Source organism: Clavelina lepadiformis, chromosome 2, assembly GCF_947623445.1.
Source record: "Clavelina lepadiformis chromosome 2, kaClaLepa1.1, whole genome shotgun sequence".
Classification (NCBI taxonomy): Eukaryota; Metazoa; Chordata; class Ascidiacea; order Aplousobranchia; family Clavelinidae; genus Clavelina; species Clavelina lepadiformis.
In genome coordinates, this window is record NC_135241.1 from 4,527,175 (window position 1) to 4,545,385 (window position 18,211).

An 18,211-nucleotide genomic window follows, 5' to 3' on the forward strand; every position below is an offset into this window, starting at 1 on the left:
AAGTGTCGCGTGATTAAGTGTCGGTACACCTTGTAATCAACGTGTTATATCGTAAAGTTAATAACCATCACTTATGTTGACAAAAGTTTCTAAAATTAATGAATCTGGCTTAACGTAAAAATTTGATGTAGATACCTTCACTGGTTGCGAGGAAGATTTGAGCATAGGAAACTTAGGTTTTATACAGGACAGCGGTGTATACTTTAGACGAGTGTCACAGGATAAGACCAAGCGTAAAGAGACACTGTGTTCAACTAAGTTTTGGAGATGTTATGGATAAATTAGATTGTTAACGAATAATCAATTGCTGCCATATGTTTGTATTTGTAACTTTTACAGTTGAACGTCTAATTTTTTTTTGAAGTCTAAGCTGTCTCTGTTTGTAAACAATGAGAAGTTATATTTTTACCTTGAAGATCATAGTTGGCTTTCTGCAAATTTCTTCTGTAGAACTTATTACTTCAAACGATCCTTGTGATCCTCTGACTCACAACGTAACGTTACGCCAAATTTGCCATAACTGGTATGGCTTCGAGGTTTTCCTGTCACTAATGGACTATCCAAAATGGACAGAAGCCGGCTTAAACGTCATTAGATGTGACTTTAGAGGAGTCACTAAATTTCCTTTGTCTGTATCTAAAGACGTACAGATTTTAGATCTGACGGGTAATTTCATTCATCACTACAGAAAGCAGGATTTGACAGGCTATGAAAAGTTGGAAGTTCTATTGCTGGGAGCAAACTGCCTAAGAGTTATTCGACTCGGACTTCCATACTGTAACTCGATAGTAGTAATTGAAAGGGACGCGTTTAGAGCTTTAATTAATTTAAAGTATCTCGACCTAAGAGGAAATGTCTTAGAAATATTTCCTTTTAGGCTGCCGCCTTCTCTTAACGTCTTGTACTTGTCATTCTCAGGAATCGAAAGGTTCAATGAAACTGATTTTGTTTCGCTGAAAAATCTTTCCTTCGTTTTCATGAAAAACCTTTGCTTGGGAAATCCGCCTATTTTTCAAATCTTTACTTCCATAGCTGCCAAATGTTTTCACGCTCAAAACAATCTCATTGGATTGGACTTATCGCAGAACTATTTTCGTAAAATACCCAGAGATATTTTGAGAAGCACTCTATTGTATTTCAACATGAGCTTTAATTACGTTGACGCCTTGCTTGAAGACGACTTTGTGAACTCTTCTAATCTACGTCAGCTGGGATTGTCAAGGTTAACGTTCCTACAGCAGCCTATCCACCTTAACAAGTTTGCTTTAAAACCTTTGAAAGAATTGGAAAGATTGTACATGGCTTTTAGCAGAATTGCTTTCATACCGGAAGGGTTTTTCTCGTACAACAAAAAGTTAACGCATTTGGATCTAACTGGAAATTGCCTGTGGAAGTTTGTAGAAGACCCTTTCTTTTTGCCGTTGGAACATTTGATAGAATTAAATTTCGGTTTCAATAAGTTTTGTCTATTTCAAGGCCCTGTCCGGTCTGATGAAGCCCGAACCAACCACACTTTGCATTTGAGCAGTGTTTACTCTAAAATGAAAAACTTGTCGGTGCTGTCGTTCGGTGCTTCGCACCATTTTCAGGCTTTTCCATCCTACCAAACCCATTTAAACTTTCACGCAGTTGGTGCTCTGAGCCTATCAGCATTAGAAGGTTTGCCTCATCTTTCTAGAATTGAGCTGTCACATTGCAGAATAAAACTTTTTGACGCGAATGCTTTCAACTATTTAACTAGTCTTGGCTCAGTAATTTTTTTGTCGTACAACAGTATAGGAATGAAAAATACCGATGACAATTCCAAAGCAGATGATAGTAATGGAAATTTTGGCGGAAACTTTGAAAAGGAATTAGAGAAATTTTTTGATAAGAGTGCACACCTCGATGACCATTTGGCGCAGATCACGTCAAACAGGGTTGAAGCCAATAAACAAACAAACAAACACGTGGAAAAACTTGGATCATCAAGAATGTGACCTTGGTTCAGTTCTTGACTTTTCGTCAAATTACATACTAAAAATAAAAACGTATCTAAACAGGGCGACATGTCGTTTGTCTTCTCGACATGTCGTTTAATTCAATTGAACGTGTCGCTAAGGACGACTTGCTGAGTGTCAAGAATCTTTGTTACTTGGATTTGCGTTCAAACCCAATAAAAAACATTCACCCAAACGCTTTTGCCACTTTAACATCTGCAAACGTTGAAGCTAAACAGCCCTAAAATTGTAAGCAAGTCGTTACTATTTCTCTCACAATTTCAGCATCCTTTGAAGCTTGAATACCGAGGCAGCGGAACTTCCCTGTTTTCTATTCTTGTTTTGAGCGCAAAGTTGACCGCAGCCGAAATTTATGATGTTGATTTTTCGGACAATATCATGTCGTTTGAAGACGAATTACTGCTCACAAAAATTTTCCGGATTTTTCCTGCCGCTCGGAAGATTTCCTTGCGAAAATGCGGAATCTCAAACCCAAGGATTTTACTAAGAAATTCGCAAGTAACCAGCATTGACCTGAGCGAAAATAAGTTGCCAGAGTTGCCCATGGAAACCCTGTGGGTAATGCGCGATTTGCTTGCCCTGTCCATATATTCGAACAAAATAAGTCAGCTGGACCGCCGTATGTTCGACTCAGTGCCACGCCTGACCTATCTCGACCTTTCGAACAACGAGATCAGTTACATTTGCCGAGATTTTTTCGCGGCAAACGCCAGCAATCTCAGAACTCTCTTTTTGAGAAACAACTACATATCTCAGATAACTAGCGACATATTTCCTATGAATTTTTTGGAGCACATCGAATTTCTTGATATCAGGTTGAACTCGATCTCATGCAGTTGCGAACTGACCACAATTTTTGGTAAATGGCTTACGAAAGCGCCCTATACAATCGTACAACGTGTAGGGATCCTTCCTAAATGTACACCGTTAATCGACAGCAATTATGGTGGCTGCGTGAAGTGCTTTTCTTCAGGTTTATTTGCTGATCAGTCACTACTCAGTTATTCTGCCAACATCACCTGCCAAAGCGACTTTTATTTTAATATTTGCGTCAGTTTTTCGTCTTTTATCATCGCCTTTATTGTAGCGGGACTAGTCTTCACAAGCAAGCGTTGGAAACTGTGGTTAGCCAGTTACGCCACGAAAGCAATCATGTTTTCTGAAAAAAGTTATGACGACGACGACAACGACGACGACGACGATAGTTTTGCCTTCCACGCCTGTGTGGTTTATGACAAGGAAAATAGGAAAGTAGGAGATTGGGTAGACCAACACATGATTCCAAATCTAACGAACTGTCCACCGTTTTTTAAGATGACCGTTAATGGCCGAGACGACCAATGTGGCAGTCTTCGTGTCAATCAGCTTTTAATGCAAATTCAGTCCAACCGAAAAACAATTGCTATCCTTACCGGCGACTACTGCAAATCAAACGTCGGACGTTACGTGTTGTCGGTCTTAGAATACCTGAAGTACAGCAAAGGACGCGACAAAGCCGTCCTTATAACTTTCGAGCGTGATGTCCTGGTTGGTGACATGATACGAAGGCGACTGCATGACCACGATTGGAGTTTGTCGCAAGTTCCAGAGGATGAAGATACATGGCCGATGTTTTGGGACGGGATGCGTCTGGCTCTAACTATTTGACACATTTTGTTTAACTTACAGGTGCATTATATTTAGATCGATTGGAAATATGTAGGGAAAATAGACCTGCGAAAACATTAGTTTTCATTATTGCAGCAAACCCTATCAATGCTCATTATCATAACATTAATCATGTCTTTAGTGAATTAACGTGATGTACACTAGAGCCCTGTGTGGGCGAAGTTTTTCTGCCCGCACCCGCAAAGATCGCACCCACGCTGGTTAAATTGCGTAGACCTGTAATTCTTTATTTCTTTGCCCGTGCCCGCGCCTGCACCATCCCTACAGGTCATTTGCGGCTGCCGATTTTTGTAAATGATTTGTTTGTACTTATCTAGTTTATGTACTCCTGTTGTTTATTAATTAAATTTACTACAGTATGTTTTTAAACAACCGTGTACAAATACAATATTATTTATGCTGTTTCCCTTAAGCAAAGCGTCTTATGTTGACAAAATGGCCTGCTAAGCTGGAGGTTTTCGTTCACTTACAGCACTGGTAGCCATAACACATAAAACATTACGTGCTATTTTTTACCAAATTTAACGACGGTTCAAGGCAGCTTGCTCTTTCCAACTAACCTTAGACGGTGGATTTTAGACGATTGTTTATTGCTTATGCAGGACAGAGCTCGACAATAAGACGGGAGTAAAATTAATTAAAATCGTAAAAATGGAGCCGAGAGACATTAAGCGTTGGTTGGCGATTGACGATCTGGATATTTTGTCTTAAGTTTTTGGCCTTGTTTAGTAACAGATAAATCAACAGGTCTGTCATTGGTCTATAATCTATAATTCTATATAGATCACTGGACCTCTTTTTTGATTTGCTTTGTGATAAAGCAACAATTGCCTGTCACCTTGATGCCATGTTCTTTTGCGAGTCAGGATCGTTAATCTGATAAAATCAGCTTGAAACTATCTCATAAACAATTACCTTCCTACTGTGATTGGATGGTTTGACGTAATAACAAAATGAGGGAAACAATGTTTGACACAATGTTTATTGTGATGTAAACAAAAGGAACTGATATAATTGTGTTTAACAAAAGTAAATTCAATCACTAGATCAGTGATTCCCAAACTGTGTGCCGCGGCACACTAGTGTGCCGCCACAGATTCTCAGGTGTGCCGCGAATCTGTTTGGAATTTTGGAAAAGAACTGTATAAATATTTAAAATAAGGCAAGCAGACAAGCATATGCGACTTAAAAGCTTTCTAGCTGCTTCAATAGCTGAGAAATAAGCACATGTGACGATGAAACCAATTATAGCATTGTCGATAGAGTAGGGTAATTTTTTAAAGCAACATTTCTTCTCTTGTAAGTGTGCCGCGAGCGTTTTCTAATTTTTCTAGTGTGCCACAAGCTGAAAAAGTTTGGGAACCACTGCACTAGATGGATAAAACCCGTAATGATTACAATGTGGGCACCCGCATTCTTAAAAACCATACCGCAACCACCCCCATGATCACAGCAAAGCTCTTGCGGGTACCCAGTACCCACTACCCACAACTGCCCCGTGGATATGGGTACCCGCAACCAGCGCAGGATAAGTAAGCCTATACCCGGTCAGAGCTGTAATGTATATTACAATATTGTGCAATGATGTATACATCATACACTATTTCTTTTGAAAGCCTATTTTTGTCTCATTTCAACTGTACAAATATTTTGTGTGTTGTAGACAGTAATATATATATATAAGTTAAACGATGTTACCACATCTTATACGGCCTTATGCTCGCTTGAGCCGACATCGAATGGCGTTTGTATATATCGCCAGGAGCTTAACACACCGTCCAGAAGCGCAGCTCTGACATTGTTTATTACTTTAATTAAAATGCTTAATACGACGATATAATCGATAAATCTTAAACATTAATCTTCGATTAAAATGTTACAAAATATTTCATGGTTAAGCGAGCAAAGAAATGATCGCGAAGTAAAAAAGAAATTCAATCACTTGCACGAATCGCGAATACAGAAAAAAAAGTTTGCAAGCGTAATGGTCAAGCATTGATGCGATAAATGAGCATTAACCGGTCACTTGTTACGTTACAATTGCTTTCATAAAAGTTTGCTCAAATGTTTTATCAATTAATTAATATAACAACAAATAATAACAACAAAATCATTATTAGACAAAGCATAAACACATGGCTTGTATATTACTCAACCAAGACTATAGACAAGCCGCATGACAAACCGCAGGCCAAAAAGCTGAACAAAAACAACATTATATTCAACGTTGACTAAAATGTGTTCTTCTGCAGGGTCGGGAGAACATGCAGTAGCATAGCCACCAATATTCAGCGTCAACCTCTAACGGCGGGTTATGGTGTCTAGAGGCTTTTTTATCTTTACGCAAACAAGCTTACTTATAATAATTCCATATATCAATTTTAGGTAATGGATAACACAGGATTAGTATGTAGAAGTATAGTTTCCGAAGGCCTGCCTTTTGATTTCGCCCATGCTCATTGTTTCGTAAGTAATACATTATTCGTGGAAAATGTGACAGTGGCGTATGGTGAAACTTCGAAGGCAGCATATGGTCGTTTGTGAAGCATGTTCAATTTAAACATACAGTTCAGTATTGACAAAACGTCATCATATATTCTCTTCGCTTTTGAAAATGGGCAGTTAAAACCGTTTGTTCGAGAATCATGTTTGTCAAACAAACCATCCACTAGTCAATAATTAAGCTGTGTTTACAGAGACTTTTTGAAAATGCACTAAGTAACTCACTGTTTGCCGGTACACGCACGTCTTTTACGGCAACGTTACATGGCTTTTCCAATAATCCTTTTTCTGCCGCTTTTTGTAAATTGGTAAAAGCAGCAAGGACGTCTCCTTATCCACGATACAACGCTCCATTAGCCGCAGGTAAGTCAGATTCTCGTTGGTATTTGGATCAAAAAATCCCTTTGTATCATCCGACGAGTCTTCTAAGATCTTGTTCAGGCGTTCATCGAATAAACCGCGCTCGAACGCGACGTCTACGGGGACCCGGTGATTAGCTAGAGGATCAATGATGCCTCCTGTGGCGATCTGAGCTTCTAGGAGACGAATTCCGTGACTTTGCACTATCAGATTACGCTTCATTGCTTCGAACAAAGACAGAGGCTTGTCAGAAAGTCGCGATGTGTATCCCGAAACCGCCTTTTCCGCTCTAGACAGTGCGGATGAAACAAAACGGTCAACAAGGTCTTCTTTCACGGCTTCATCCACATCCATCTTTGCGCCATTGTAAGGGTTGATGATGCTACCGGTGGCTGCCTGTGCTTCTAGCAAGCTTACTGCTGTCCCTCGCCGAATCGTACGGTTCTTGCTAGCGTCGTTCAGAGACATTTTCTCCCCAGTTTCCATCATAAGTATGCCGGCGATAGGTTCTTTTCCACAGAGGTACTGACTCAGGTCGTCTGCAACTTCTTCCTCGTTAACTGAGCCGTCTTCCAGCTTTTTAACGGTACCCTCGTTTACCAGCTTTGCTTGTATCAGATCTAAAAGTCTTACCATCTTTCTCCAGCCAGACTTAAAGACAATTTCCTCACGTTTTTTCTTTGGAGCTTCTGAGATCTCTACGGTATCGATTGATGGTGCCGATTCGCCTTTTTCAACTTGGCTAGGTTTTTCCTCACTATTTTCCTCCTTCTCATTTTCTGAAGAACTTGATGATGTAGATTGCTCTTGGTCGGCATCTTGCTTGGTCTCAGGAACCGGTTTGTCTTCCTCCCGGGAACTTGCACTAGACTCTTCGCTATCGGAACTGTTTTCGCTTGACGACTCCTTTTCTTGACTTGCATCCTTCGTGTTCTTTTCTGTGGACGCTGGTGCCGTAGGAGTCATGGTTTCCATTACTGTTTCAGAGTCAGAATCGGCAAAACTGCTGTCAACGCTGGAAGCAGATTCCACTTTCTTTGCTGACCCTTCGGCATCGGAGCTACTTCCGCTCGACGGCTCCTTCTCTTGATTTGCGTCCACGTTGTTCGCTTTTGCGGAGGTTGGTGTCGTAGCAGGATGCAAGCTTTCTGTTACTATTTGCGAGTTAGAATCGGCAGAACTGCTGTCAACGCTAGAAGCAGATTTCACATCTTCTGCAGGCTCTGGTATAACTGGAGTTGAATTCTTCTGGGACACATTCTTATTTCCATCGCTTACATCTTCATCCGAAGTGGTCGTCGTCATCTTCTCAATACGGCTAACGTCTTCATCTGAACCCAATGGTTTGCTGTTACTTGTTGCGCTATCTGCCGCAGCCTCCAGGTTTGTTTGATGCTCAATGTCATGAAGTTCTGGTTTTTCAACATCAACGGACTGAGATAGAGAAATTTCTACGGCCGAAACCGCCTCTTTTCGGATGTCGGAAGATGAAACTTCATTTTCTTCATCAGAGTCGCTTTCGGAAGACGACGATGAAGATGATGATGATTCGATATTTTCCTTGGAGCTATCCTTGTCATCGTGAACTTCATTTTGTACCTCTATATTGACTTCAAGAATTGGCTGACCTAAGTTATCTGGGATTTCATCTTTAGATCTAGCTTCTTTTGTGGTAGCCGCAAGAGCATCTGCTGTTGAGGATCCATCTCTATCTTTGTCTGATGTTGAGGAGCTATCTGACACTGGGCGATCTAATTGACGATCAGTAGACGTTGCAGTTTCTTCCTCGTATATTTCAGGTGGCTTTGTTGTGATAACGGGAGTTTCTGAAATTTCTTCTTCCGATGAGGAACTATCACTAGATCCTGAAGGATCTGCTTTAATATCACCAAAATCTTCATCTTTGGATGATTTCTTGGTCTCCAGTTCCCGACTGCTATCTGATGATGAAGAGTAATCAGCAGAAACAACCTCAAGACTCGCTTCTGTAACGACCTTTTCTTGAGAAGAAGCTGCAGCGGCATATTCTGTCTTCTTAAGAGTAACTTTGGTAGATTCAGTTGCAATGACGATCGCCTCCTCTGTCTTTACGTCAACAGTTTGCTCGAGTACAAGGTTGTCTTCTCTCTGCATATGCAAATACCCTTCATCGCTGCCAATGATAACGATCTTGTCATCCACGCTCGACACTGTCTCGACAAACTTAGTCGTATCGCTCGATTCTTGGGAAGAAGAACTGCTGCTTTCACTGCTAGTCGACAATGCTCTTTCTTCTCTTTTGACGTCGTTTACCGTAACCAGTGGTTCTTCCACATCACCACTTGCTTGCGAAGGTCCACCAGAAATGGGTCGACTGAGATCTTCATCAGGTTGGCTACTTTCGTTGGTAGATGGTTCTCCGCTTGGACTACCGTCGCTTACGGGAGACTCTTGCGTCTCATCCTTTTCATTTTGTGCTTCGACTTTAGCATCTGTTACATCTGTAACTACTTTTTCAGTAAAAGCCTGACTCTGTTCTTCGTTTAAGGGAACCGAAGTGCTCTCTGTGAACCTAACTTCTTCGTATTCGTCGATAATTGGTATATCAGCACGATCGACAAGTGCAGGTTGTTTTCGTCCATCTCCGACATCCTTCTCCATCTCGGACACGTCATTTTTCTCATAGTCGTCACTGTTCGAGCTGCTGCTTGACGACGATCTACGGGATGATCCTTTCTCAACCTCTTTACCCAAATTCATGATTCCTCCGTTTACTCCGTTTAACGAAGGATGACTGGCGTTTATTGCTCCTGCTGAGTTTTCATCCCTTAAAGCTGTCTTCGACTTCGTGGTCTCCTCAACTAAGGGAACATTTTCATTACTTAAATCATCGTCCAAAAGTTCTTTGTCAATCGAAGACTCCTCTGGGACAGGCCTGCAATAAATTCACGACATAGTTAAATGTCACTTGCTTAACCTGTGCCACATGTTGGATTAAAGGGAAAAACTACGCATTCTGCGTGAAAAATAATCCTTTTTGTTTCAGTATTGTCCTGTACAACACCCGTATATAAAAGAAATACTCGTAATATCAATATTATAAAGTTACGTTCGCAACGCTATAACCACGATACTTGATGTTGTAAGATTATTTTACGCGGGTTTCTATACACACGACACACGTACATGCAAAGAATAGCTTGAGGCGTTCAACACGATTTTACTAAACTGAAACGTTTAGGAATGATATTTGTAATTGTAACATTGGTTATATGATTTCCCAACCTGATGTTAACTTGTTCGTCCTTGTCGGGATACAGTGGCATTTGAGCACCATCTAAAAAGGAGTGGAAATTAACAAAACGTGTGCCAACTATAAAGCACTCTGCACCTGACATTTATAGGCCTACGTTCATCAAAATCTAGTCATCCATTAGAATTAGGCAATAGAAATTTAAAAAGTTCTGCCATTTGCAAAACAACAAAGGTGGCGATTTTGCATGTTGTTATCTTACCTTTCTGTTTTTTGCCCCGCTTTTTCTTCTTGCGTCCACCACAGCAACCTAACAGAAAACTCATCCTTGCAGCTCTGTACAGCTAGATGCGGTCTCAGTGATAATAGCAAAGCAGCCTATAATAATAGGTTGTTAGTTTGCAGTTTAGTATCTATACTCCGTTGGAACTGGCGCACCCTTAAATTAAACAAACACCGGTCACACGTGAATAGCGCGTCATGTTTACCCAGTCATTGACCGGTACAGTACACAAGGCTGATTGAGGCTTGGGAACTTGGATGATCTATATCACGCCGTTATGGCCGATAACTTTATTACCCGGAGTCTAACCGCCTGAAAAAGCAATCAACCAATAAATTAGCGCCTGTTAAACTTTGAATGTCACAAGCGAATCTTGAACCTTTACTGAACTCCCGTAGGACCACGAAATAATGTAAGACAAAACGACTGTTTCGCGCTTAGACCAGTTGTTTCTACTCGGTCGGGTACCCTATTTCTGGTGGTAGGCTTTCTCTCAAATTATTATAATAACGTGGAAAATGAAAACAATTACGACACTAGTATCTAACATTATAGTAAAACTATAGAAGCCAAGCTTTTACATCTAAAGCTAATGCCCTTTTGCTGGTCACCTGTCGCGAATAATAATGGCATATAGGTTAATTGATAAAGATATTAATTCGAGTACGTTTAAGAGCCCAAACTTTGTCAGCCTGTCTCCAGACATGCTTTAGAGTAAACAGTCTGTGATACGCCGCAGGTTCTAATGACGGCTGACGCAAATATCAAACTTTTTTTACAATTGCACGCAAAGTTATTTGACTGCGCTACGTTTGCGTCCAATCTGAAATATCAACGCACAACTTAATGCAAGCAATACACATGGCGATGTTACTTACGAATCTAGAATATATTTCTGGTATAGTAATTACGCTTCTGAAACATCTTGCAGACATCGTAACGCAATTAACCGTAAGATTTCGTTTCAGTGCAAAGTATAGTTGAATTCTGACAGAAGCTAATATTATTCTCTAAACTAAACAACTGTTTCAAAAAAGTCGAAGTATGAACGGTTTACACTGCTTTTAAAACTTTACAGCACACAAACAGCAAAACAAAAAACCGTCAAACTGCTCGTGTTGCGTCATCGACATTTTATCAAACGCAATGAACTGTATACTGCCTGTTTATGGACAACAACGGTACCAACTCCAACCCGCCATATGAATAACGTTGAGCAGCACGCGACAGCGAATTGTAGAGCATATTATGTCTCGCCATTGTCTGTAGTGGGGGTTTTCAACCTTTTTCGCGGCTCACAAAACAAACAACTCTTAGGCGACGACACATCATTTAATCCAACTTAAGATTCCGGTTTTTCTGATAAAAGCGATTTTTTTTCTGTTATAGGCTTTCATCAAGTGTTGCCTGAATTTTAAAATGCTCCTGTGAACCACAGGTAAAGAAGCAGGGTCGTTAAAATTTTGATAATATAGAACATAACAACGACGCTTAGTATATTAGGCCGATCACTTAACTGCTAGAATGATTAAGAGAGAATTGTTTTTGTAACCGCTACGCAAGTGAGATAATTGCTTCGCGAAAAGTTCGAGCAAATACGCTCAATCGAGAAATATCATTGGATTTGTTTTAAATCAAACTGTGGGAGCATACTAAGGGCTATTATAAAGTAAAAGTATTGGCTGTGAAATGGCTTATAAAGCGAGTAAGCTACTTTTGTTGCAGCAGGTGCAATTGATATGATTGAAACGTATTACGCGCCACGCATATATATAGTTGAATAAAGATATTCATAAAATTAGGAGTTATAACGGAATTACTTATCACTTAAGGTCAATTGCAATTAAATAACTTTTTAATCATTTTGACCTTACGCCTACCATTTATTTCGTGTCTTGGGTCAATTTATCGTGGAAAGAAACTTGTTGTTGATCTCTTCCATAAAATAACCGAAGCAGACATGCGTCATGAATCTTTCAAATATATCTATGTTGTTTAACAAGATCACGTTCAAAGCTGTTTTGTCAAGCTTACACTTGTCTGATACGAACTTTGCGGTTTACGGCGATTTAGAAATATCGCTGTCTTGGCTTGACGGTCGGATTTCAGTCTATAGCCGACCACTTAAAGTTACGTAGGCACTGCTATAAGAACTTAACCATCCTTATCTAAAAGATGGCTTTGTTTGAACTTGCGCAACACTTAAGGTTTCAAGGTTCAATGTAGGACGAAGCTGGCAAATTGAACAAAAGACAACACGATTTTGAAGTAGGCCAGCGTATGGAAACTCTTATCACATACTATATCAACAATTTATAGACTCTACGCAATGTCAACGTTTGCGTTTAAAAAATGCGCAACGCTTATGAGGTGCTGGTAATCAGGAAATCGTTTCATCCCAATGCTTGCTTCAATGTTTATTGGACGTTATCTTTGGTCGGTAGTCATCGGGCAAAGGATCGACGAGAGATTTATTTTTAACTGTTTTTCGTCCTCGTCTTTGCCATTAACATATATCAATTTCACATAAAATTTACACCAGCTTCAAATAACTAAAAATGAGCAGATAAAACTGTATTTAAAATTGTTGTGGTTTGGCAAAGTTTCGATTTTTTATGCTCGAAAAATCATGTGAGAAATGTAAAACTAAACAAGATGTAGAATTGTACATGGTATATAAGGGAAGTGATAAAAATTACAACACAAAATGTGAACGTTCAATTTTTGTTAAAGCTTTTAATGGAATAGCAAGTAAGCGTATAAAATCTGCAGTTTTAATTTTTAATAGAATTTACAGATAGGTTTGGCCAACGTTAGCGTGGAAAAAATGCCGTTCCTAAAAAATTTAAAATAAAATGTTCAAACAACAATACAGTTTGCTGCAGAAGTTTTGAGAAATTAAAACAGCTTTCATCATTGTTCAGCTTGCTAGTGCTGTATGGGTTACACCATAATAGCCTACTTTATGTTACACCTCGCGCTTGTTGTAGTTGCAATAGAAGCAAAATGCTTTTTCAAAACGCTCAAATTAACCTTAGTAAAAACTGCTTTTGTGGTTACTCTAACGAAAGTTTGAAATACAAAGCATAATAGTTTGCGTATAGTTAAAAGAACGTTTATCAAAAGACATCTACAATAGTTATTAGTTAAACATCAGTTACTGTATATATAAACCTCATGCATTCTTTACTATCGACTTTGGTTTATTTTACGTATTGTAATACCTCAACAGCTGCTATAAACACAGCATACAGACTTTCTTTTCTACGCAATACCGAAGAAAAACGCAAAGTCTGTAGTACAATAAAACAAAAAACTTGCTATAAAATTGCGTTATTTTTTATCAAAATATAAACCCTGATTAAATTCACAAACACCTTCCTCGTATAAAGTTTTTTTATAAAGTTTGCAACATCACTTTGAGATACTGAAGTTGTCTGCTCCGATGTGCCTCCAGTTAATATTTTTTAATTTTTGATTAAAAACACAAATTAAAATAAATTTCATCGATGTTTTTGTCAAGCTAAATAACCGATATCGAAAATCATAAAAATATTTACTGTTAAAATAAACAGTAGTTAACAGTGTCAGAACTGTTAAAATCGAGAATTGAACATTTCAAACACTTTTCTATGATTCTTGTAAAAAATGCAACATTAATTTGATCAATTGCATGAAAAGTATCGCAAATTTCTAGGCAGTTTCAACCTCAAACGTATACAATAAATACGACGTTTATCAAACAAAATACACATAAAAGCTTTTGTAACGGTATAGTCATTTCAGCGGTATATACAGTACATTACACTTTTGTAATTATCTTACAACTTTCAAAAAATAAATTTTATTAGCTTATGTTTATGGCTATTAGTTGTAATTGTTATAGTCCGCGTTGTGGTGAGAAATATAACGCGTTAAATTTAAGATATCACGATGGTTCGTCAGTGTCATGAGTAGCTTCTTCATACGACGGTGGAGCACTTCCCTTTGTCACTGATTCGTAACTGGGTAAAGCGCTCCCATCTGCCATCTCAGGTAATGGGTAGTTTATGTAAGCGACGTTCACCTGTCTAGACCGGTGGTCACCGTTCCAATTTCCATTTGACCTTGTTCGTCGTACTGTTGCTCTATCGACATCTTGTGTTAAATGTTGGTTGCGAAATTCGATGCAGGATTGAATAAGGGAGATCAACGCTACAATGATAAGCGCTGCGCCAAACACAACGAAAGTGATAGAATCGATATTGTTTTCATCCAACTGAGTTGCACCGATTGTCAGCAAGCAAATGCCCGGAATAATGAATAAACCAGCACAGAGGAAACGACAGACGGCTTTCTTTCTTGTCAGTGCGTCTGAATAAGATTTATAACTTTGATTTAAATTAAAAACAATATGTGTACTGTTACTCTATAGCGAAACAACAACGTAGCTAGTACCGTACAACTTTTCCAATTTTAACAATAATAAATTGCAATTGCTTGAAATTTATTTGCTCTATTGGTTTTACGTCATTGAAGCATCACGTAGGATTTAAAACTTACAACGGGTTTCTCTGCTATTACCGGTAGATCCACTCACTAAAATTATGACATTGTGACTCTGTCCGGCGGAACCCTGGTTGCCGTGACTGCTCATAACGATTGTGGTCGCCACAAAACTGAAACCCTTGTTAAACCAATCTTTTTCAGTGCGTCTCGTTATTATGTTGACGTGCTGGCAGTTTAAAACTTGCACATATCTGTCTGCTTAGGGAAAGTTAAGTGAAGCCTAACTTTCTAGTACAATCTGCTGATTTACATTGCAACACTTGCAACACACGCTATCTACAGCGAAATGTCACAAATTTTACTAAGTTAAAGCGACATGAAGTTAATGTTTACCCGTTTTTTGGGCGATTGTCTTGTTTGCTCTCATCTGCGACGCTGTTACGTGACAGCTGTTTGATAGTTGTAGTCCGTTAAATCAACTTTTGATTGCTAATTTTGCTTATTCATTGTGTAACAGGCATTGATTTATTAATTATGCGCCAATACTAGTGACTTCGTTCAATAAATGACACAAACGACCAATTCAGTAGCTGCGTTGTTGGTTGGGCGCCACACAAATCTTGGCTTTTTTCATTTGCCAAATACTTGACAACGTGAGTGGGTAGGCCTAGTGGTGATATGGATCATAATGCTGTAATACATATAACTACTTTCAATTAATTAATTGCATACATGCACGATATTGAACTTGTATTTCAAATAACTTCAACTGCCAAGCAATCGTATGATAAATCAAAAGCATTGAGAAAAAATTAAAAAGCCAATGCATGTTCATGTCAGACATGAAACTAGGGTTTGGGTATTAGCAAAAAGCATTGTGAAGTAACCTTAAATATTGTACAGACTTATTTATGAACATCGCAGTTACCATCAGCTTTATGTGCTGAGTCAGACAACCTTTAGCATGTCTTCTGCGGTTTAAGTTATACAGCAACTACCAGGCTTAACAAACAAAATTTATGTGGAATAATTTGATATCCGTGTTCGATTTGATGTTTTGAAATGAACATCCCGAACAAAAAGCAGGCCTATATGTGCTTTTTATAAAGAAAAATGGTCATTTCTATGAAATAGGCTAACTCAATTTTGCTGCATGTAGAGTTGTCAAAGATTGGAAATGGCTTAGCCAGTGTTTTGTTTCTTATTTTCTGGATTTACCAAAAGTTTTTCCATTTATCTGTTACATAAGTCTATTTGCTTTTCTGGGGTTTGTAAAATGCAACTTGTATTAAATTGTAACATTTCTTTACAAATTCTGCGGTCACCTTTGTTTCGGCAATAAAACTCTGTCCCCTGTTAAAAAAAATTTACAACTTAAATGAAAATAAAGTATAAGCCTAACGTATTGACTGGCTAACTTGTATCAAGCCAACCGTACAAAGTTTTAAGATTGCACTTCCACTAAATATTCAACTTTACATGATAAGCCTCAATTCGATAGTTCGTCAGTGTCATGAATAGCTTCTTCATACGACGGTGGAGCACTTTCCTTTGTCACTGATTCGTAACTGGGTAAAGCGCTCCCATCTGCCAGCTCAGGTAATGGGTAGTTTACGTAAGCGACGTTCACTTGATGTCCAGACTCGTGGTCATCGTTTCGGTTCGAACTTGACCTCGCTCTGACCCCATTGTCATTCTGAGTCAGGTGCTGGTTACGAAATTTGGTGCAAGTTTGAATAAGGGCAATTATGGCGATGTTGATAAAAATTGCGCCAAATACGACGAAAGTGATAGAACCGACGTTGCTTCCATCGAACTGAATTGCACCGACAGCCAGTAAACATATCCCTGGAATAATGAATAAACCGGCACAGAGAAAACGACAAACAGCTTTGTTTCTTGTCAGAGGGTCTAAAACGTAATCGATAATTTTGAAAGTGGTTTTTGTGGTAGCTTTTGGTTTATTTACGCGACACAGCTTCTTTTGCTACCATAATGCTTTTAACATTCAATTTAAGTTAAGTTCGCTTCGATGGCTTAAAACTGAAAAAAAGCAAAGTAACATGGTTATAAAAATGAACTAACGTGGTGTTTGCCTGATGTTCCTAGTGGACCTGCTGTTCCTGTTTCTAGTTGACCCAGTAACAACAACGACTGCATGACGACTCTGCCTGGATAAGTTTTGGTGATGATGGCTGCTCATCAGAATAGTAAAGCTATAACTGATTTTTGTAATCAATCTTCTTTTCAAACTGTTTTTAACTGCCAGTTCAAATCTGACATTCGCCCGGCAAGACCAAACAACCACAGTTACAACCAATATGACCTTCTTTTAAAGTTTTACCAACTCCTATTAAAGCATTTATTACATACACGTTTTGTATTGAACAGTTTTATTATGCTATTTAGGCAACTAGGCCAAGTCACAACATGGGAAAAGGCTAATATTAGCTTAGAAGTTCTCGGAATGTATTATGTACTTTAACCATGTTAGGGGCTTTATATCCAGTCGTTAAATCGTTTCATTATCACACCATTTGCTGCATAGCTGCATTATTGTCATATAACTAAGAGATCACTTGAGACGAGCTAGGTATATTCTTCAAGCGTCATACGCGCGCAAATATCTTTATCATAAACTATTTCGTGATATATTATAATGAATATATTTGCTTGCCCGTCAAAATTTTCAATGGCAGCTATTTTCTTGACAAGTGTTTTTCATGCAATCAAGCCCATCCGTTATTTCATACAGTACAAATCTTAAGAAATGAAAAGTCACAGCCGCAAGCAAAATATTCAAGCAAAAATTACAGGTGTCGCAAACTGAGCCTATTACTTTGGTAAAAGTAAAAATATACAAATTTGTCTCGTTTATGGGCGCATGCAATTTCATCAAAAAAAAACATTAAAAATATCAAAATATGGTTCAGGTTGTTTACTAAACAATCCGCACAAAAGGCTTACTTTAAAAATGCTTTTGTGAAGCTATATCTATAGTATATATATATATAGTAACTTAGTTGACACTCCAAAGGTATAAAGTTGTGCAATTTTGCAAAGAACCCTACGACGTGGCATATGTAGATAATAATTAATTAATTTACAGCGCCATGCTATACAAACCCCATACGCTATTGCTATACGAACCGTTTGCTATAATTAGCCAAAAGAGTTCTGCAAGGTTTAACATTACGTTTCCAAGAAACTTAATATCGTCTGTTGATGAAGAGTGAAGTCTTTCTATCGAAATTGAACCTTAATGATATCATGAATAGGCCGAAAGAAAAACAGAAGATTCGGAGAAGTAAAGTTCTATTTGGAGTATCTTCAAAAATATACCAACTAAAACCGAAAAGTACAATTATTGAAACTAAACGTTTCACTGATAATTTTTATCGTGACGTAACATACCTATCATAATAAAACTTTTTTTGATTAATAATTATTAATTATTTTGATTTGAAAGTGTTTAAAGTCTTGTCAAACGGTTATAAAATAAGCTATTTACTTTGAGTTTGGCAGTAATTATTAAATGGTCCATAAGTTATTGGCGCTTAATTACTACACTTATGACAGCAGTTCTCAATTGTTGTTCTGACCATAAGCTAGTCCAACTTCGGACTTTGGCTGCAGTAATATTTTGTCTTCTTCTTTTCCATCTTTACGTGCTAAATC

At 38.4% G+C, this 18,211-nt stretch overlaps 4 protein-coding genes across 6 annotated transcripts; 1 reads left to right on the top strand and 3 right to left on the bottom strand.

Annotated features, from left to right (window-relative positions):
* The first annotated feature begins 2,378 nt into the window (after positions 1-2,378).
* LOC143447042 (toll-like receptor 7) lies at positions 2,379-3,647 on the top strand. The gene has a single exon (XM_076946963.1). The coding sequence runs from the start codon at positions 2,379-2,381 to the stop codon at positions 3,645-3,647; it is 1,269 nt and encodes a 422-aa protein (XP_076803078.1).
* Positions 3,648-5,453: 1,806 nt separating this feature from the next.
* On the bottom strand, positions 5,454-11,232 carry LOC143445698 (uncharacterized). 2 transcript variants are annotated; one of them, XM_076944978.1, is made up of 4 exons: positions 10,251-11,232; positions 10,025-10,140; positions 9,795-9,846; positions 5,454-9,444 (listed from the first exon to the last, which is right to left on the bottom strand). In XM_076944978.1, the coding sequence occupies exons 2-4, from the start codon at positions 10,086-10,088 to the stop codon at positions 6,420-6,422; spliced, it is 3,141 nt and encodes a 1,046-aa protein (XP_076801093.1). In that variant the 5' UTR covers positions 10,089-10,140; positions 10,251-11,232; the 3' UTR covers positions 5,454-6,419. The 2 variants fall into 2 exon arrangements, with proteins under 2 accessions (XP_076801093.1, XP_076801092.1); XM_076944977.1 differs by having other exon boundaries at positions 10,025-11,232.
* Positions 11,233-13,344: 2,112 nt separating this feature from the next.
* LOC143447354 (uncharacterized) lies at positions 13,345-15,303 on the bottom strand. Its single transcript, XM_076947413.1, has 2 exons — positions 14,588-15,303; positions 13,345-14,398 (listed from the first exon to the last, which is right to left on the bottom strand). Exons 1-2 carry the CDS (start codon positions 14,679-14,681, stop codon positions 13,974-13,976), a joined length of 519 nt encoding a protein of 172 aa, XP_076803528.1. The 5' UTR covers positions 14,682-15,303; the 3' UTR covers positions 13,345-13,973.
* Positions 15,304-15,810: 507 nt separating this feature from the next.
* LOC143447353 (uncharacterized) lies at positions 15,811-16,895 on the bottom strand. Of its 2 annotated transcripts, XM_076947412.1 has the most exons (3): positions 16,619-16,895; positions 16,013-16,444; positions 15,811-15,886 (listed from the first exon to the last, which is right to left on the bottom strand). In XM_076947412.1, the coding sequence occupies exons 1-2, from the start codon at positions 16,734-16,736 to the stop codon at positions 16,023-16,025; spliced, it is 540 nt and encodes a 179-aa protein (XP_076803527.1). In that variant the 5' UTR covers positions 16,737-16,895; the 3' UTR covers positions 15,811-15,886; positions 16,013-16,022. The 2 variants fall into 2 exon arrangements, with proteins under 2 accessions (XP_076803527.1, XP_076803526.1); XM_076947411.1 differs by having other exon boundaries at positions 15,830-16,444; positions 16,619-16,894.
* Positions 16,896-18,211: the final 1,316 nt, after the last annotated feature.